Here is a 20,109-nt window from a genome sequence, read left to right on the forward strand (position 1 = left end):
ATTTTTCTAATTAACAAAACATTACCTTTTTATTTTTACTTTACAAACCGACTTTATGACGGCACATCTCAACCGATCATGGTGGCGCCCATTATCAATTTTACTAATTTTATGAGTTGCAATTACGTAGTTAAAGAAAAAGATTTTTTTTTTCCAATTTAATTTCAATTAACATTTAAAATATTAGTATCAATTTGTATCGATATTAATGACATAGCCTTCTCCTTTAACTACTTGCAAACTGAGATCAGACCTTCATTGGTTCTAAGGCCATAGGTGTTATTTGTATATATTACTGTTATGGTCTCACTAACCACTTCTAATGTTTCCATTACTTTACATGTTAAAAAAGTAATTTTCAAATTTTCACTTAGAATTCCCAGGACAAATGACTTCTTAAAGTTGTACACGGTTGCGAAGCTTGGAAAAATAAGGCTTCCGAAATCATTACGATAATGGTATGATGATTGTAGAAATTCTTCACAAAATTTATTTGAATAAATAATACTAAAAATCCACATTTTTACCTTTTCTGCTAACTGACAGCATGGAGGCAAATTACTCACACATGTAAACAATATTCATACACTTTAGTAGTTAATTACATATATGATTTTAAAGTACACATTCTCAGCTTTATTTTGACTACTTTTAATCGTAATACACACAAATAATGCACTTATGTGTTTTTGGTACTACATAGGGGTGCCATTTGACCCAGAAGTGATTAGTGAGACCTTTGAGGACTTTGTCCTTTAAATAATAATTTAAAAAATCATAAAATTTGAAATTAGACATTTGATTGCCTGATTAGAAAAGGTCATCAGAACAGGAATACAATTTAGTTGTCAAAGTTTTGTCAGGTTCTTGTTAGGGTTTTACAATGTGGTTATAAGCATGCTGTTAGTGTTGCTATGCTGTTGTTAGGATGTTGTTATGGTGATGTCAGGATGCTGTTAAGGTGTTGCTATGCTGTTGTTAGGATGTTGTTATGGTGATGTCAGGGTGCTGTTAAGGTGTTGTGATGCTATTGTTAGGATGTTGTTATGGTGATGTCAGGGTGCTGTTAAGGTGTTGCTATACTGTTGTTAAGATGTTGTTATGGTGATGTCAGGGTGCTGTTAAGGTGTTGCTATGCTGTTGTTAGGATGTTGTTATGGTGATATCAGGGTGCTGTTATGGTGTTGTCAGGCTTTTGTTTAGGCATTGTTATAGTGTTGTTATGGCGTTGTTATAGTATTCTTTGGGGTTGTTATGGTGTTATTGTTGTTATGACATTGTTATGGTGTTGTTAGGGTGTTGTTATGACATTGTTATGTTATTATGGTGTTGTAATAACATTGTTATGGTGTTGTTAGGGTGCTGTTATGACATTGTTACAGTGTTGTTAGGGTGATGTTATGACATTGTTATGGCATTATCATGATGTTGTCATGCAGTGACTGAATGACACAAGTTGTATGACTAATTATAATTAGACAAAATTTTACAATGGATTAATACTATAAAAGAAAATTAAATACTCACTACATATTCAAAAACAAAAGTCAATGTTTCTTTTGTGTGAATGATATCATGTAATGTTACTATGTTGGCATGTTTCAAACCTCGCAGTAAGGAAGCTGAAAAAAAACACAAAAAAGTTAATATCAATATTATGAAACAATGAAGATACCACACTCACTCAGGCATCTATGTGGAGATACCACAATCACTCAGGCATCTATGTGGAGATGCCACAGTCACTCAGGCATCTATGTGGAGATGCCACACTCACTCAGGCATCTATGTGGAGATACCACAGTCACTCAGGCATCTATGTGGAGATACCACAGCAGGGAAATCTGGCATCTATGTGGAGATACCACAGCAGAGAAATCTGGCATCTATGTGGAGATACCAAAGCACGGTCACTCCTTTGGAAATCTGGCATCTATGTGGAGATTCCAAAGCAGGGTCACTCCTTTGGAAATCTGGCATCTATGTGGAGATACCACAGCAGGGTCACTCCTTTGGAAATCAGGCATCTATGTGAAGATACCACAGCAGGGTCACTCCTTTGGAAATCTGGCACCTATGTGGAGATACCACAGCAGGGAAATCTGGCATCTATGTGGAGATACCACAGCAGGGAAATCTGGCATCTATGTGGAGATACCAAAGCAGGGTCACTCCTTTGGAAATCTGGCATCTATGTGGAGATACCACAGCAGGGAAATCTGGCATCTATGTGGAGATACCACAGCAGGGAAATCTGGTATCTATGTGGAGATACCACAGCAGGGTCACTCCTTTGGAAATCAGGCATCTATGTGAAGATACCACAGCAGGGTCACTCCTTTGGAAATCTTGCACCTATGTGGAGATACCACAGCAGGGAAATCTGGCATCTATGTGGAGATACCACAGCAGGGAAATCTGGCATCTATGTGGAGATACCAAAGCAGGGTCATTCCTTTGGAAATCTGGCATCTATGTGGAGATACCACAGCAGGGAAATCTGGCATCTATGAGGACATACCACAGCAGGGTCACTCCTTTGGAAATCTGGTATCTATGTGGAGAAACATTACCCATTTCAGAAGAACATCTGCATATTAAATTATTCATTTTATAAGATAAGCCTTTCACACCACTGGGAAACATTCCGATACCAACCCAACAAGAAGTCACTCTATCCCCTAAGTGAAGCAGTGATAATCAATTCTACAGTTTTCGGTATGCCTCAGATTGAGAGGTACATTACCTATGGCAATTTACTCAGTTGACTGTAACATTTGTGCACTTAATAGTTGACCTCAAATAAATATTTTGTTGACTTTAATAATTTTTAAATTTGTAAACAAACTGCTAAAATACACCAAAACCAGCATCCTGTAAAAATGTCCTGCTATTCAACATTAAATAATGCTTTTACATTACAAAGAAAAAGAGCATAGCTCACAATCAATGAATTATCCTTAAAGAAAAGTCTCTATACACATATTAACCAGATCAATGGCAGAGAAAACTATCAACCTTACAGACAGTCAAAGGGATTAAATGTCAGTTTTTGTAAGAATCAGGCAAAATAGGAAAAATTAGAAGCACACATGTCAAAAACCAAACAGTCTGGAATTATTTTACTGAAGGAAGCTTTCTCTATTTGAAAAGACCATCATAAGTGCAAGTATTCAAATTTAACTTTCAAAATGGTGTTTTTTTTTTCATACCATGTTTTACCCACTGCCTATTTCTTACACATACTGATACTTAAACATCTAGGTAATTAACTTATTTTGGTTTTCATAGATGTAAAATGTGTAGGACAAATGAACAGTAAATAGGACCACAGACTCCAATGTAAATATCATTTGTTGAATAAAAATGTAATGGGGATTCATATAGGGGTGGGTGGGGATTTTCTATGGAACGAAGTGTTTTGTGGTATAACAGAAAATTGGAACGTAAGATTTTCTATGTTTTGAAAATACAAAGAAGGTAGACCTAAGGTAAGGGACATAACTCTTACAATTCATTGGAATATTTGTAATCAACATTTTACATCAATCCCATGTAAGCATCAAAGCAACTTTGATTGATTTCATTCTGTTTCAAATGAAAGCTTGACAGGCCTTGGTGAAATTGAATATGACACTAACATATTACTGATTTCAAGAGTTATGTACGTCCCTGGCCGTTGGTCTACCTCCATAAAATAGTTATCATGCTTTCTATATGTTTAGGACAGCCATGAAAATCAAATCTTTCTGACTAATTGATAAAAAAGACATATGGTACTTAAATGATTTCAATAGGAACGACAAGAGTACGGTTTTCATATGATTCTTTAAAGAACAAAAACATATTTTTACCATACTGGTCCTAAACAGATATGTTTCCACATGTTTTAAAACATATAAAAACATATGTAACAATCTTAGTAATTGTAGGAGTTACATTTACAGTATGAATAAAATGTATCTGTGTGTATTGGACTTACAGAGTAATTGATTCATGTTCTCATCCTGAAATGTACTATCTACTATTAGACTTAAAACCATAATCTACCAGTCAATCAATCAACAATCAATCTACCAGTCAATCAATCAACAATCAATCTACCAGTCAATCAATCAACCAATCAATCTACCAGTCAATCAATCAATCAATCTACCACTCCATCAATCAATCAATCAATCTACCAGTCAATCAATCAATCAATCAACCAGTCAATCAATCAATCAATCAATCTACCAGTCAATCAATCAATTAATCCAATCATGAAAAATACAAGCACCACACCAGTACATTCCAGTCATATAAAAATAGTTTCTTCCCCAGTTTAAGATATGCAAAAAGCCTTATATATTTAGCATTAATGAATTATTTCTTAGTGGTAATCTCCAATGACACACAGCTTTAACCAGATCAATTAAAGAGTGAAATCTTAGACTTAGACAGACAAAACAATTACATACTGCCGTTATTGGAAACCCATTACAGACTTACAATCGTAATTTGTTCATCTCGGAAATGTTTAGGGATCATTGATTTAGCATGTTGATCTATTGCTTCAAGGCCATAAAGAATCATGTCTTATATTCTCATGCATAAAAAAACTACAATTATTCAGAATACCAGTATATAGAACTATCATTATGAGTACCTGTGAATTAAGTATGACTCTAAGAACCAGGCAAGGTGTGATTTATATTCTCAAGGTAATCAATAAAACTGTTCAAATCTTAAAAACATCTCACACATGTTTACTTCCTTCCATTTGCTATGTATTATGAAATATTTTTTGAGTGATTATAGCGTAAAATGGCAGGAAATTTTTCCACAATTTTATGTAAAGAATGTCACAAAATTTTAAGTCCTAATACCTCAAATGGGCAAATTTCATTTGCACTTTAATTTATTTCATACAGTTTATATGAGGCCTAACTGAACGATATCCAATAAAAAAATATTTGGAATTAAAAAATTTATGAATCACTAGTCATAAGTTTATGCCTGGTATTAAGGCAGAGCTGTACTTCAATACAGTCTGTGTTTTAGATACAAATATAGCTACTATTGTAACATGCATACAATTAAATTCAGTAAAAAACTCCCATTGCTTTGTTAGGAAACCCATGTTTTCAGTTATGCCCTTGGCAAATAAATCCTTAGAAAGCAAAAAGTTTTTTATGTAATACTCTTTATGGTTCATCAGCCAAGTTATCTTATACAACTATCAAAACATCAGGTCATTTCCTTGCAATTGTTATGGCTTGTTTACATACAATGTGAAAATGTGCTAAATTTTGACCCTAGCCCCACCACTGTTTAAAGTTCTGTGAAAAAAGTATCTGAAAAGCAAAATAAAGAACTGGAATATTTTGAAGTGCAAATTTTAAATATACATGTGTATCTTTCAAATTATATTAAATTGAAAAAGAAATATTCATCAATCCTATGGCCAATTGGCCTTCACAAATTATTCTCCCCCAAAAGGAACGATACTTGTGACATCATGCATACTGTATATACACCTGTATGCTTAACATCAGTCCTATAGTATATGTTTTTTTTTTTTTGTAAGTTGAAAATTTATTTTCAGAAAAGCGTTTTTATTTTACCTTGATGTAATTTTTGCAAAAATTGCCTTCATCATCCCTTATTCTTTATTTCTTCAAACATTTCTTACCCCTTTTATGCTTTTCTGTGTACTGATCAAGCTTAGATAAAAGATTGGGGATGAGGCCTTTAATTTATTGATCCTGCTATGAAAAAAGATTGGGAATGAGGCCTTTAATTCATTGATCATGCTATGCTTAGATAAAAGATTGGGAATGAGGCCTTTAATGTATTGATCATGCTATGATATAAGATTGGGAATGAGGCCTTTTATTTATCATGCTAAGATAAAAGATTGGGAATGAAGCCTTTAATTCATTGATCATGCTTAGATAAAAGATTGGGGATGAGGCCTTTAATTTATTGATCATGCTATGATAAAAGATTGGGAATGAGGCCTTTAATTTATCATGCTAAGATAAAAGATTGAGAATGAGGCCTTTAATTCATTGATCATGCATAGATAAAAGATTGGGAATGAGGCCTTTAATTTATTGATCATGCTATGATAAAAGATTGGGAATGAGGCCTTTAATTTATTGATCATGCTATGATAAAAGATTGGGAATGAGGCCTTTAATTCATCATGCTATGATAAAAGATTGGGAATGAGGCCTTTAATTCATTGATCATGCATAGATAGAAGATTGGGAATGAGGCCTTTAATTCCTTGATCATGCTATGATAAAAGAGAAATCAAGGGAACCAAGGTTATAGCGGTAATCAGAAGAATGTAATCCAGGGACAAAGACCAGACATGGAAAAAAGAAAAAACACAACAAAGAACATAAAGTAACTAAAATAATACATACAAAGTAACAAAAGCAAATGAGCAACTCGGACTCCACTAAAAACTGGGAGCATGGACCAGGTGCACCAGTAGGGTAAGTGTCCTCTGCTTTTCTAGAAACACCCGCCGAGTTGATCATAAAAAGTCAAGTCCAGGGTAGACAAACGAGGAAAGGTAAACTATGACTCGTTGAATAAATCAGTTTTCATGGTGCAGATGGATATACCATAATGATCCACGAGTTCATGATGACGACCATAAAACTTCTGTAGTGATGACTTCAATCTTGTAGCAACATAAGCCTGTTCCAAGATTGGGAATGAGGCCTTTAATTCATTGATCATGCTATGCTTAGATAAAAGATTGGAAATAAGGCCTTTAATGCATTGATCATGCTTAGATAAAAGATTGGAATGAGGCCTTTAATTTTATCATATAGTTTGATATTTAAATGGTTGAACTGCAATTTAAAGTAATAATATGATGTCAGTGTATCACCCAAGCTTGTAGAGTCCCTGAATCGATCCACACAATTATTTGACGGATCAATGACCGTTGACTGATTGATCTTCCACGGATTGATAACCACTCTGTGATCATGTGATGTGATCATCAGTTTAATGGATGGGTTTGACATATTGAATGACTGATCAGTAATCGATGACAAATCACAATTTCAGTTGCATGGATCGGTTCAGGTACTGTACGCAATTACAGATTAAGCCAAAAGAACTTGCCGTTCAAAAACTAAAATCATTATATAATTATTAGTTAGAATGATAACAACTGTTAAGTTAAGTATGCTTTGTAAACTGTCTTTGCACAATCAATATCATTTATTATAAGCATTGTTAAGAGACGGTCGTAGTTTTAACTAAAATTGGAATATTGTGTAACATTACCATATCCAGCAGACATGTAGCTATAACCAAAGTTTTGGTCGTTATGGTATATGTTCTTTGATGGATTAAAAATTCTTCATATTTCTAGCTCACTTAGAAATGTTGATTACTTTAAGTACCACACATTTGAGACTTTCAATGGAAGGAACTTTGAATATGTTGGAGAGTGATTTGTGTTTGTTTGTAAAATAAAAAAATAAAAAGCTTCGCTGAGCACAGCATGATCTGACAACAGCCAGTTGAACTCTTTTCACTTAAGGCAAATATGGATACAATATTAGTTTCTGACACATTAAACACAGGGACTTATAGTTCATTAAGGACATAACAACTCATTTGGATACAATATTACACAATATTTTGAAATTCATTTTGAGTACATAGTTCTACTTCAGGATCACTTTTCACCTCATAAAAAACAGTAAATGATTGAGCAAATTATCTAAGCATACTTCTTAAAGCTCTTGTATTTAGGCAGGGATTTTCATAAGGAATCCAATAAAACAAAATTCAAAATCACATCAAAAATATACTAAACATTGCCCCTAATGGGATCAATACCCCCAAAAGCATGTTGAAACCTGTACATTTGGGACCAATGTGGACATTCATGTAACATCAGACATAACTTTTATGGTGGATAGACTACACACTTTTGACAAACATTTTGCTGTCATTTCTAAAACACCCAACTCCAAACAGCAATCAGTGATTTTGTTGACAACACAATAACAGAACAGAACTTTTACGGTTTCTACAGATTTATAATTAAAACCACTCATTATAGAAATGAGAGTTTAACACTTCATGGAATTCATTTAACAACTCTACAGAATCTTTGCATTCATCAATAAACTATTTTTTTCAGATCATGTTACATCCACCGCATGATTCTTACAGAGACTGGTACTTCTAAACAATTAGGCTGGCTGATTTCCATTGTCAAACAGACAGGAAGATTGTCATGACTGGATAAGAGATGTCAATATATCTCAGGGGAGATAATTCAGTGTGATTCCACATTATCATCAGATCTGACAACTATTGATTACAACAGAAATAAGATTATTATAATAACAAGGACTGGACTTTTTTTATGCCAATCTGTATCCCCCTGATGTGGTTAACCACCTAAACCACCAACCCAAACTGCCTACCCACCCAACCCCCCACCCCCACTCCTACTTCCACCACCCTCACAAGGACAAAAAAAACAGAATAACATAGATTCCATGTAAAATACCATTTATTATGCCATAACATCAATAATGCTCAGTAAAGAATTGATCTTGGCCATTTGAAGTTAATTTCTAGGTTAATTACATTTGCAGAAAAGAAGGAGGCAAATTTCTATTCATTGCATAAAAAAAATTAGGGTGCTTTTACAATGTTCATAACCAGAAAAAAATAATGAGGCTGCATAATTTATTTCAAAGTTGAAGACAAAAATGAGTTATGAGACATAGAAGGGCATGAGAAAAAAGAAATTCTTTTTTATCACATAGAAGGGCATGAGAAAAAAAAAATTGTTTTTAATACATAGGAGGGCACGAGAAACAAGAATTTTTTTTTTTTACATAGGAGGGCATGAGAAACAAGAAATTGGTTTTTTTTACATAGGAGGGCACGAGAAACAAGAAATTGTTTTTTTTTTTTACATAGGAGGGCATGAGAAACAAGAAATAGTTTTTTTTACATAGGAGGGCACGAGAAACAAGAAATAATTTTTTTTACATAGGAGGGCACGAGAAATAATAAATAGTTTTTTTTGTTTTTACATAGGAGGGCATGAGAAACAAGAAACTGTTTTTTTTTTTTACATAGGAGGGCATGAGAAACAAGAAATAGTTTTTTTTTTTACATAGGAGGGCACGAGAAACAAGAAATAATTTTTTTTTACATAGGAGGGCATGAGAAACAAGAAATAGTTTTTTTTTTACATAGGAGGGCATGAGAAACAAGAAATAGTTTTTTTTTACATAGGAGGGCACGAGAAACAAGAAATAATTTTTTTTTACATAGGAGGGCATGAGAAACAAGAAATAATTTTTTTTTTACATAGGAGGGCATGAGAAACAAGAAATAATTTTTTTTTACATAGGAGGGCATGAGAAACAAGAAATAATTTTTTTTTTACATAGGAGGGCATGAGAAACAAGAAATAGTTTTTTTTTACATAGGAGGGCACGAGAAACAAGAAATAATTTTTTTTTACCTAGCAGGGCACAAGAAAAAAGAAATAAAAAGACACTGTGCACAATTGCACATGTAAGACAAGAGGACAAGGGGGTAGTTCCTATAATAAGACAAGAGGACAAGGGGGGTAGTTCCTATAATAAGACAAAAGGACAAGGGGGGTAGTTCCTATAATAAGACAAAAGGACAAGGGGGGTAGTTCCTATAATAAGACAAAAGGACAAGGGGGGTAGTTCCTATAATAAGACAAGAGGACAAGGGGGTAGTTCCTATAATAAGACAAGAGGACAGGTGGGGTAGTTCCTATAATAAGACAAGAGGACAGGTGGGGTAGTTCCTATAATCCTGTCAACCCCAAAACTTATGGGGTGAGTAAAATTTTAAAGAGCTCTTAAAAAAATGTAGTAGCTAAGGTAACAACAACTTCATTACCTTCACGTATTGCTGTAAATGGAGCCCCCTCTTCCTGCTGCAGTCGGATTTCTTTCAATGCAACAATTTGATTGGTTAAACTGAAATATTACAATACAATATAAACAGTGATAACACAGGTTTAAAATATTTTACTCTTACTAAGGGCTGTTCCATTCAAATATATGAAGTACCCAGTAGTCACTTTTCACCAGGGTGACCCACCCATATAAGTTCTATTGCTGTTATGTATTGAACTTTGTATTTTGCCAACAGAACAAAAAACCCTCCCGTTCCTCACCAATCCCCCCATACACAAAGAATAAAAGTGCCTCATATGTTTAACTAGAACAGCCCTGAGAACTTAATTTTCAGTAAAGAAAGGGTGACTGAAATGTTACAATATATATATTTATATAACATAACATAAATGTTATAACATAAAACAACAATATATTATATTAGAATTCAGCAGCTTTGTTTTGAAATTTTGATATGATCTTATATGTACTAAATGGAGTGATATATTCAGCTCCAATCAAATTGGTTGATTTAAACTTGAAGATAATGTGCTGTCATGCTGCCCTCACACAGAATACCCATGTTCATTGAACATACAGTGCCTGGACCAATCAGTGCAACTATAATTGAGATCGTTCACAAATCACAGATCAGTTTCCAATTAGTCATTCATCTGTCCAACTGATCCATAAAACCAATGACTGATTCTATTTTACATCCCAATTCCTACACCAATTTAATAATTAATATAAATTCAAACATATATTTAATTACTTTTCTTTTAAATCTGCTATTGTTTATGAAATAAAAAACCCTGATTTCTGATTTTTATTTCCAATTAAATTTTATATGGAACTATAATTATCTCGTAACATTCAAAATTCTGAAATTTACATGAACCGATTTTCAATCAAATCACATAATGAAACTGCCATTGGTTATTGATCCCTGAGCGATCATTCAATCATCGGTCATTAATTTGTCAAATAGTTGCGAGGATTGGTTCAGGGACTATAGCTTTATCATTGTTAAGCCATATTTCCACAAGAATAACATATGAACAACCAGACAAGAGATAGTTCCATTGCCTTGGGTTATAACACCTACTTGCTAAAGCCTTTATAAACAGTAGCATAGGATCCTTCTCCTAACTGTTCAAGTTTCTGATAGGAATCTTGTCTTCCAAATTGACCCTGTCAAATAATAAAAAAATCCATGGTAGTCTATTACATATTGCCATTAGTACTACATAACAGATAATATTCCTAGGTGCCAAATTTTGCCATTTGCTTGATAAGGGGTCAATTTTTACGGTTTTTATTTTTCATTTCCAAAGATACCGTCTAATGGAAATCTTAAATTTGACATGGTTTTATTTTCTTGATTCCTACAACCATAAAATATTACAAAAATTACAACCTCATGAAAATTTGCACTATACAATATATAATAGGTTTCCAACATTTAAGCAATTCACACCAGTGGTCTTTACAAGACGTAAGTTGAGTAAGAAATTTGCATGGCAGATGTCCCAAATCTTATTTCATTTACAAACAAAAAGTAAATGCATAATACCTTTAAAAATCTTTTAAAAATTATTTCTTCAAATTTGATCTCCCAAAAGAAGCTTTGATTTAAACAGGGTATTATTTGAATTTGACAAAAATTTGGAATTGACATGAAGTGAAACCAACATGACAAACGTAGGTTGGGGAGTTTCCCTTGGCTTCAGTTATCTTACTTAAACCTAATATAGCTGAAATATTGCTGCTCGGACGTTAAACTCCAACAAACAAACAAACAAAAATAAACCTAATCCCTCTGTATATGCTGGTATGACTAAGTTTATCCCCCCCCCCAGTAATGCTTACTTACACAAAATATTTTTTTAACTATTTTGCAATATTCCAAAATATTGACAAATTTAAATAAAACCTTTAATATTCAAAATACATATCAATTATCTAAACTTGACAATCAATAAAATGTTTTATCCAGACAGATATCCATTGATTGATTGATGCAATTATCACATGTCTGAACTTGACAATCAATAAAATGTTTTATCCAGACAGATATCCATTGATTGATTGATGCACCAAAAAACAATAAATCACAGTTATTTAACAAAAGAAATACAATTAATGAAAATAAGAAGACTTCAAAGTGTCATTTTTATGTAAAGTAGGTATACAACACAATTTTTGTAATTATTTGAATTTGTTAAAGTTGTCATAAATAGAATTTTTTAAGGCAAGTTTCTCAGGCATGATTTCCTCATTGTCAAAAAAAGTAGAGATTCAGAGAAAAAATATTAATTAAGGGGGATAAGGTCAATAAAATCAGTGTTTTTTGTTTATTCTGACAAGAATTTGTAACTTTTGGTACTGAAATTTCAGATAAAAATGTAAAAACTCCTATTCAAGAAGGAAGACCTAAGGTTAGGGACACAACTCTTACAAATCATTGGAATCTTTGTATTCACCATTTTACATCAATCTCATGTATGCATCAAAGTAACTCAGACTGATTTCATTCTGTTTCAAATGAAAGCTTGACAGGCGTTGCTGAAATTAAAACATATCACTGATCTCTAGAGTCCCTTACCCAAGATTTGGCTCCTTAAGTAGGAAGAAAATCATGTCTGGTTTTTATTGCTAACAACAAATAACATTTTTACTCTGTATTTCTGTTTTAGATTAATATGTACATACAAATGTACATTCAAGTTTCAATTTAAAAATTGTAAGTCAGCAAAACTTGTTGTCAAGATATTTGGTCTTAAGCTTTTGTGAATGTTTTATTTGTGTTTAAATATTCATGCTTTAAAAAATCACTTGATATTTTTTTTCTAATAAATTCTAGAAAAGATCTAGCTTCCAGATTCTTAGAGATATTTGAGGTCACCAAAACATTTTTATTTCTTTATTTATTTATTTTTTTTTGGGGGGGGGGGGGGAGGGCAGACAGAATAAAAAAAATTATTTTCAGTTAGATTAAAGGTAAAAAATAAAAAAGTTTATCATACCCCATAACTGGAAGTCCGTTTTGGTGAGAACTGTTTCATATATCGATGTCCTTCAGATCTTGGTCGCTGTCTATCGCTATCTTCCTGGTCCAATTGATCAAGCATGTCACCTGCCGAATGGTGGCGCTTCACTGGAACATGGTTGTTTCCTGCAAAAATAAATTAATTCCATCATATCAAAATAAACCTTCTCAAGCCTGTCAACCACAGTGCTAACTAATTTGCATTAAAAAGAGTTAATTTCACAGTTCCATACCTACTTAAATCCCTCTACCTAAAGGGAAAAAACTTTAAACCAACTAATTTTCAACAAAAAACAAGTGACTCATAGCCATATGTTCCCCACCACAACAAAAAAAGTTTTAGTGCATAAGTCCCATGGTGGCGGTAAATGATCATATTACTTCAACTGGTGATGCTGTGTTAAATTCCAATAATCAATCAATCAATCAAATGGTGATTAATCATCCTATAAAATGTGAACAAACTCAGCATTTCGATGAAATTATAAATCAACTTTCCAAAATGATACAGTAAATCTTTTTTTTTCCATAATTCTGATGTTGCTAATAATCAAATAACTCTTTCAAATTGGTGTTTAACCCACTGCCTGATTCTTACAGAGACTGACAATTAAAAATGACATCCTCCCTCAGGGCAGCTGCCTGATTCTTATAGAGACTGACACTTGAAAATGACATTCTCCCTCAGGGCAGGGTTTTAAATCTGCGAGTTTGGTCCATTTCAATGCACGGGTTTAGTCCATTACAATATTACATGGGTTTAGTCCATTACAATGTGTGGGTCCAGCCATTGTTTACCTGTAGTGGTTTTTATTGTTGTGATTGGTCTTCCAAGAGTATGATATCCACCTTCATGACAGTTGGCAGGGTTAAGTCCATTACAAGTCAAACTGTAATCGTCTTTCAGACCACATCGACTGAGAGCAAGGTTTGGGGGCGCTGTTGTGCAGGAACAATCGTCACCATTCCTTGTAGGTTCTGACTAAAATGGATGAAAAATTACAATAGTTATGATTTGTTATTAAGCGCATATTGTGCTAGATATTATAGAAGGCAAGTACTTAATGCTTATAACATTTAAGCATAAGTGCTTGCAAGAATCAGGCAAAATTGGAAAAATTAGAAACATGCATTTCAAAACCCCACAAATCTAACAATATAATATTGCTCAAGGATATTTTCTCTTTTTGAATAGACCACTATTTGATCTCTGCATCACTGGCTTTGTTCAGAAATTTTTCAATAGAATGTGAAAAATGAAGTTTTCGACAGAGTTATCTACCCTTGAAATGTTCATTTTCAGTGCACTTCAATGAAACTGTAATTTCATGGTCCAGCATGTTATGGAAAACCTTGTCTTTTTTCCTTGATTCTGATGATGTAGATAGTCAAATTACACTATCAAAATGATGGGTTTTTTTTTAATACCATGTTTCACCCACTGTCTGATTCTTACACGGACTGACACTGATTCTAGAACCATAATTCCCTTGATTACTCTTACAAGGATTGATACTTAAGGTTTAGACCACTTCAGATAAGAACTTTACGGGTTGGTTCCTGCACTGATTGTGTACAGATGAACTGTCTAATGTGTTCAACAAGAAAAATTTCCGAACAGAATGAATTTTTTCTGACACCTCCTTAATTTGGTCAGACATATTTCTCTTAGAATGACTGTGTGCATCTATCATAGGAGATGTACAATGATCAGGTCAAGATAAATCATCCATCTGTCAAACAGTTCTGTTTAAGAAATGTTCATTGCCCTGTTTTAGAATAATCAAGGTAACCAAGATTTTATCAGAAATCAAAAGAATGTAATCCAGGGACAAAGACCAGACATGGTAAATAGGCATACATAACCTGAACAAAGAACATAAAACAACCAAAAAACGTAACTGAGCAACTTGACTTCACTGAAAACTGGGAGCATGGACCAGGTGCACCAGTAGGGTAAGTGTCCTCTGATTTTCTAGAAACACTCTCCAAATTGCTCATAAAAAGTCAAGTTTAAGGATGTTCACTGCTCTATTTAAGAATAACACAGATTTCAAAGGCATGATTCCTGTGTTGTGAAATCTTTTAAGAAAAATATATGTTGAAATATTTTATTGATCAGTGTGCTTTATTTGTGAATATCTGGCAGAAAAAAAGATTTATCTTGATTTTCTGGGAGGAAAAAGATTTATCTTGATTTTCTATTTATTCTGTCATACACTCCTTGAGACCTTTAGGTTACCCGCATGTACAATACCCAAACGCACGCTAAATGTTCAACAAACACATAATACATGAACACTTCTATCGTGTGTTTAAATGAAGGCTTCCAGCATGCATTTAAACGCATGATAGACGAACAATGATAATGATAATATTAAAAAATAATGAAGAAAGAAAAAGTAGGAAATAAAATTAAAAATAACAAATAATATAAAAACAACATAAAATCAAGGAAATAATCAAAGTGCAAAAATAAACGAACGCTTCTCTCGTGCCTTTATCATGCGTTTAAAGAAATGCAAAACAATGTGTAAACGCAAGATAAACCATGCACACATGGTAAAATGGGAAACGTAAATGTTTGAAGGTGTGTAGTAGGTTTATCTATTAAAAACACCGAAAGAAATAATAAGGATCTCATAAAACTTCTGAAATAAGATTTTAAGTTGGGTTAAACGAAGATATAAAAACTGGGAGTCTTGGGAAAAAATATCTATGGTATGCAATGAATAAAATCACAAGAGTCTGAAAATCTGACAAAAATAGGCTGAAAATGAGCAAACGTCCTGGACTTACTAGCTTTTTACATCATGTGACTGCTGATCAATTCACATACACATTTTACAATCTAATTAAGGTACCAGTATCGTATTGCATATCCCTGAGCGGGTGTACATCAAAACATGCATGCTATTAAAATATAGTGCATTTTCTTTTTGCTTCTTTACAAACTAATGTTTTGTCAAAAGATATGAACAATGACTTATGAAATAGAGCAAACATCACACTGTAAGATGAAGAACTTTTTTAAAAGAAAATCTAACATAATATGTTCCACTGAAAGAGTTGGTTTAATGAGTGCAAAACGAAAATGAAAGTAGGGAAAATGGCTATTTATAGTTCAAGACTACTTTTCTGTCCGATCTTCGTGGACTCACCCTATTTTCTTTGCGGGAAAATATTTTTTCACATGTCCTTAGAAATGCTACATAAGTGAAAGTTTCATTGAATCAATTTAATTATTTTTAAAAAAATCCTGAAAAAATGCACTTCACTATAGAAGTCTATGGGAAAATTAATACGATACTGAGACCTTAAAGTTAAAAATACTGTGAGCAAGCTTACTAAGAGAATACCCCCTGCTTCAAATGGAACTGCATGAAAACCCTTGTTGGATTATCACCTCTTGGCTGCTATAATCATCCAACAGTAAATATATTCCTTTATGCACATCTACATATGATACGCAACCTTCCTTTAAATTTCACAAAAACCTCTTTAGTAGTGCAGGAGGAGTTGCATTACAAGGTTTTACTTTGCAAAACCCTTAATTTAGATTATCTCCCTCTGAAGTCCTTTGACAGAAATTAATTTCCTTCGTGGACATCTACAAATGTATAAATGATACTCAAACTTCCTAAACAAATTCATCAAAATCCCTGAATGATGAATTTGTTTACAAAACATCTCCCTCAAAAACATTTTCAAGGGAGAGTTTCAAAGTTTTTACTGATTTTGTGGGAGAGTTCCCCCTAGTATGTATGTAGGAGGGATAAACAGGAGTTGTACATCATGAAACAGGTCAGTCACCGGTCATCATTAATTATACATGTATACCCTAATCTTTCAGCAATAATTACGTAGTTGAAAAATAATTGGTCATTTATCCATTCCCCAGTAAAGGTTACACAGATCTTTTCATGGATTGTATAACTGTCACTGACAATTGCAAATATGTTTTACTGAAGTAGTCTGAGAAATAAAATATCAGGCCCCAGCACCTCAAAATTTGAAAAATTACTTAAATCTGAGAAAATTTTTTACTGTTTGTGACATCACCAATTTCAAAGCTTTGATTGGAGTTATCATGGAAGTTAAGAATATTATCAGTCTTTTGTATATATTAACTTTTGTGACGCTGGGTCAAGGGCATCGATTCATTGAAAGTTATAAGTGTAAAGTTGATCGTAAGTAATGACTCCACAACCTGAAATAGCATTGTGAAGTCATTATTTACAATCAATTTCACCTGTATAACTTTTTGTGAAATCGACACCAGACTTTTAGAACATATGCAAAATGACACATGGCTCTGTGATTAAGTACTATACATAAATTAATTAACATCATCAAATATTTTCAGACACAGTCCATATAATTTCGCTGTTTACCCTTTGACCTTAAAAACCCTCTTCCATGGAAATCTGAATGCAATTCTGCTTCCTGATTGGCCAAAAAGTGACAATTTGGTGGCATTTGAAAAAAATAGTATCAATAATTGAAATTGGGGGCCACATGTTTTTTGCTATATGAAATGTAGAAAATTATAAGTAAAAAAGAACAAAGTTTACTCTCTCAGCTATATTTTTTTTTTAAAATAGAACATTAAACCTCTCTAAACTGAACCCCTTTCTGACTGTAGAATTCAGTCGTTGTGGACAGGTATACGATTTATCCAGGTTCAAAATGCATTTTGACACAATGGGACTTCAAAATTTGTCTGGTTTAGGCAGGTTTTTGGTTAATTCAGGATTTTGTTTAGACAGGTTTTCAGTTAATTCAGAGTTTGGTTTGGACAGTTTTAGTTAATTCAGGGTTCGGTTTAGACAGGTTTTCAGTTAAATAGGGTTTGGTTTAGACAGGTTTTCATTTTAATTCAGTGTTCAGTTTATACAGGTTTTCAATTAATTCAGGGTTTGGTTTAGACAGGTTCTTGGTTTAGAGAGTTTTCACTGTAGTTGTTTAAAATATCTTCTTGAAAATAAAAATCTCACCTCTTGATCACTCTCCTGGATTGTATCCTCTTTGGATATTGCTGAAAATATAAAGAAAATAACATACAAATTTTATCAAAAATTACTGTACTGATAACTAGGTAATTATATCCCCAAAATATAATTTATTTGAAGAATATATTCATAATGTTTGCAGGTCTTAACATGAAATTTCCAAAAATTAAACTGTCACCAAATTTTCAGGGTTTACAGTGTTTAGATGATAGCTAAGCCTCAACAAAGAAAGAAGAAAGGCAAGAAATCTTCTATAAACATTTACAGTAACCTTCATTATTAGGACAAATAGTCAATTACCCTACCAATGCACCTGGTCCATTTATTTTTGTTTCTTTGTTTGGTCATTTTGTGTTTCTGTCTTGTATTTATCCTTGAGTATATATTATTTTGAAGTCTTGGTTCCCTTGCTTACTCTTTAACATATCAACACTACTATCTATTATATACTTGGTGTTCATGGGCAATAAAAACTGATATTGTCTAAATGGAACCCTGAATAAACCCAAAACCTGTCTAAACCAAACCCTGAATAAACCCAAAACCTGACTAAACCGAACCCTGAATAAATCCAAAACTTGTCTAAACCAAATACTGAATTAACCCAAAAACTGACTAAAGGGAATTTTGAAAAAAATTGAAAACCTGCCTAAATGGAACCCTGAATATACTGTAAACCTGTCTAATGGGAACCCTGAATAAACTTAAAACCTGTCTAAACCAACCCTGAATAAACTGAAAGCCTGTATAAACTGAACCCTGAATAAAATGAAAACCTGTCTAAATGGAACCTTGAATAAACTGGAACCCTGTCTTCCCAAGACTTTTATAAAGTCCCTTCAATATAAGCAGTTTAAATGTATTTTGAACCTTAATCAACCAAATACCTGTCTTAAGCAAACACACTATATGCTAAACACTGTATAAGATTGAGGCTTAGAACCACAGGATTTTTTTTTTTTTTCAATATCATTTATTTTTTCAAGTGAATGGTTTTTGCCCGTAGTATACTTCAACAAAAGTATTAAAAGAAAAAATCATTATTTTAACCAGAATTTTTATTTTTTGATTCAATGTGAACTGACATCCTGGCAACCCAAAACAATGAAAATGTTGTCATTGAACATAATGAATCATTTGCAAATCTAGAGCAAGTTCAATTAGAACTGTAGCGGTAAAAAATTATACCAGAGCATTCAGGTAACTAATATAAGGAGAATGGGAATGGAAAAGAGACAACAACCATAACAGGATGAAAAAATGCCATCTCAAGGCCTGACCCATGGGTCTTCAATGCCACAAGGAAACCCCCCACACCAGAGGGTACAGGAAAACAGTTGCATCTATATATACTCCAGCAACATAAAAATAAACTGAAAGTGAAAATGAAACCAAACATACAGAAGCCAGAAAAAAACTATTCATTAATTATATTTATTAGGCTAAAAAAAGAGTCTGTAAATAAACTTTGGTCAAAGGAACAAACAATCTCATCAACAAATGCTTATTCTTAAATTATTGTAAATTAATTCCTTACAAACCCATAAATAGGCCAGAACAGGTTCCTGGGTCTAGACATAAATTACGTAGCGGGGTTAAACATGTTTGTGAGAGCTAAACCCTTGCCTTATCCTTGACAATGGTGGGGTTGAACATGTTTGTGAGAGCTCAACCGTCGCCGTACCCTAGACAGTGATGAGGTTAAACATGTTCATGAGAGCTCAACCCTCGCCATATCTTGGACAGTGGTGGGGTTAAACATGTTTTTGAGAGCTAAACTCTCGCCGTACCCTATACAGTGGTGGGGTTAAACATGTTCGTGAGAGCTCAATCCTCGCCATACCTTGGACAGTGGTGGGGTTAAACATGTTTGTGAGAGCTAAACCCTCGCTGTACCCTATACAGTGGTTGGGTTAAACATGTTCATGAGAGCTCAACTCTCGCCATATCTTGGACAGTGGTGGGGTTAAACATGGTTGTGAGAGCTTATCCCTTGCCGTACCCTAAACAGTGGTGGGGTTAAACATGTTTGTGAGAGCTCAACCCTCGCCATACCTTGAACAGTTGCATCTATATATACTCCAGCAACATAAAAATAAACTGAAAGTGAAAATGAAACCAA

At 33.4% G+C, this 20,109-nt stretch overlaps 1 protein-coding gene across 3 annotated transcripts in view; it reads right to left on the reverse strand.

Annotated features, from left to right (window-relative positions):
- Positions 1 to 20,109, reverse strand: part of LOC148599901 (cyclin-dependent kinase 14-like) — a 57,697-nt gene that overhangs the window by 11,530 nt on the left and 26,058 nt on the right. For all 3 annotated transcript variants that reach the window (XM_088557159.1, XM_088557160.1, XM_088557161.1), the window contains exons 3-8: positions 17,973 to 18,013; positions 13,774 to 13,957; positions 12,953 to 13,101; positions 11,032 to 11,117; positions 9,925 to 10,004; positions 1,528 to 1,622 (exon numbers count right to left, since the gene is read on the reverse strand). In XM_088557159.1, the coding sequence (XP_088413285.1) occupies positions 1,528 to 1,622; positions 9,925 to 10,004; positions 11,032 to 11,117; positions 12,953 to 13,101; positions 13,774 to 13,957; positions 17,973 to 18,013 (635 nt within the window). The remainder of the gene's footprint in view (positions 1 to 1,527; positions 1,623 to 9,924; positions 10,005 to 11,031; positions 11,118 to 12,952; positions 13,102 to 13,773; positions 13,958 to 17,972; positions 18,014 to 20,109) is intronic.

This window comes from Perna viridis, chromosome 13 (genome assembly GCF_037379345.1).
Source record: "Perna viridis isolate PV_CMFRI_1.1 ecotype Kerala chromosome 13, ASM3737934v1, whole genome shotgun sequence".
NCBI lineage: Eukaryota > Metazoa > Mollusca > Bivalvia > Mytilida > Mytilidae > Perna > Perna viridis.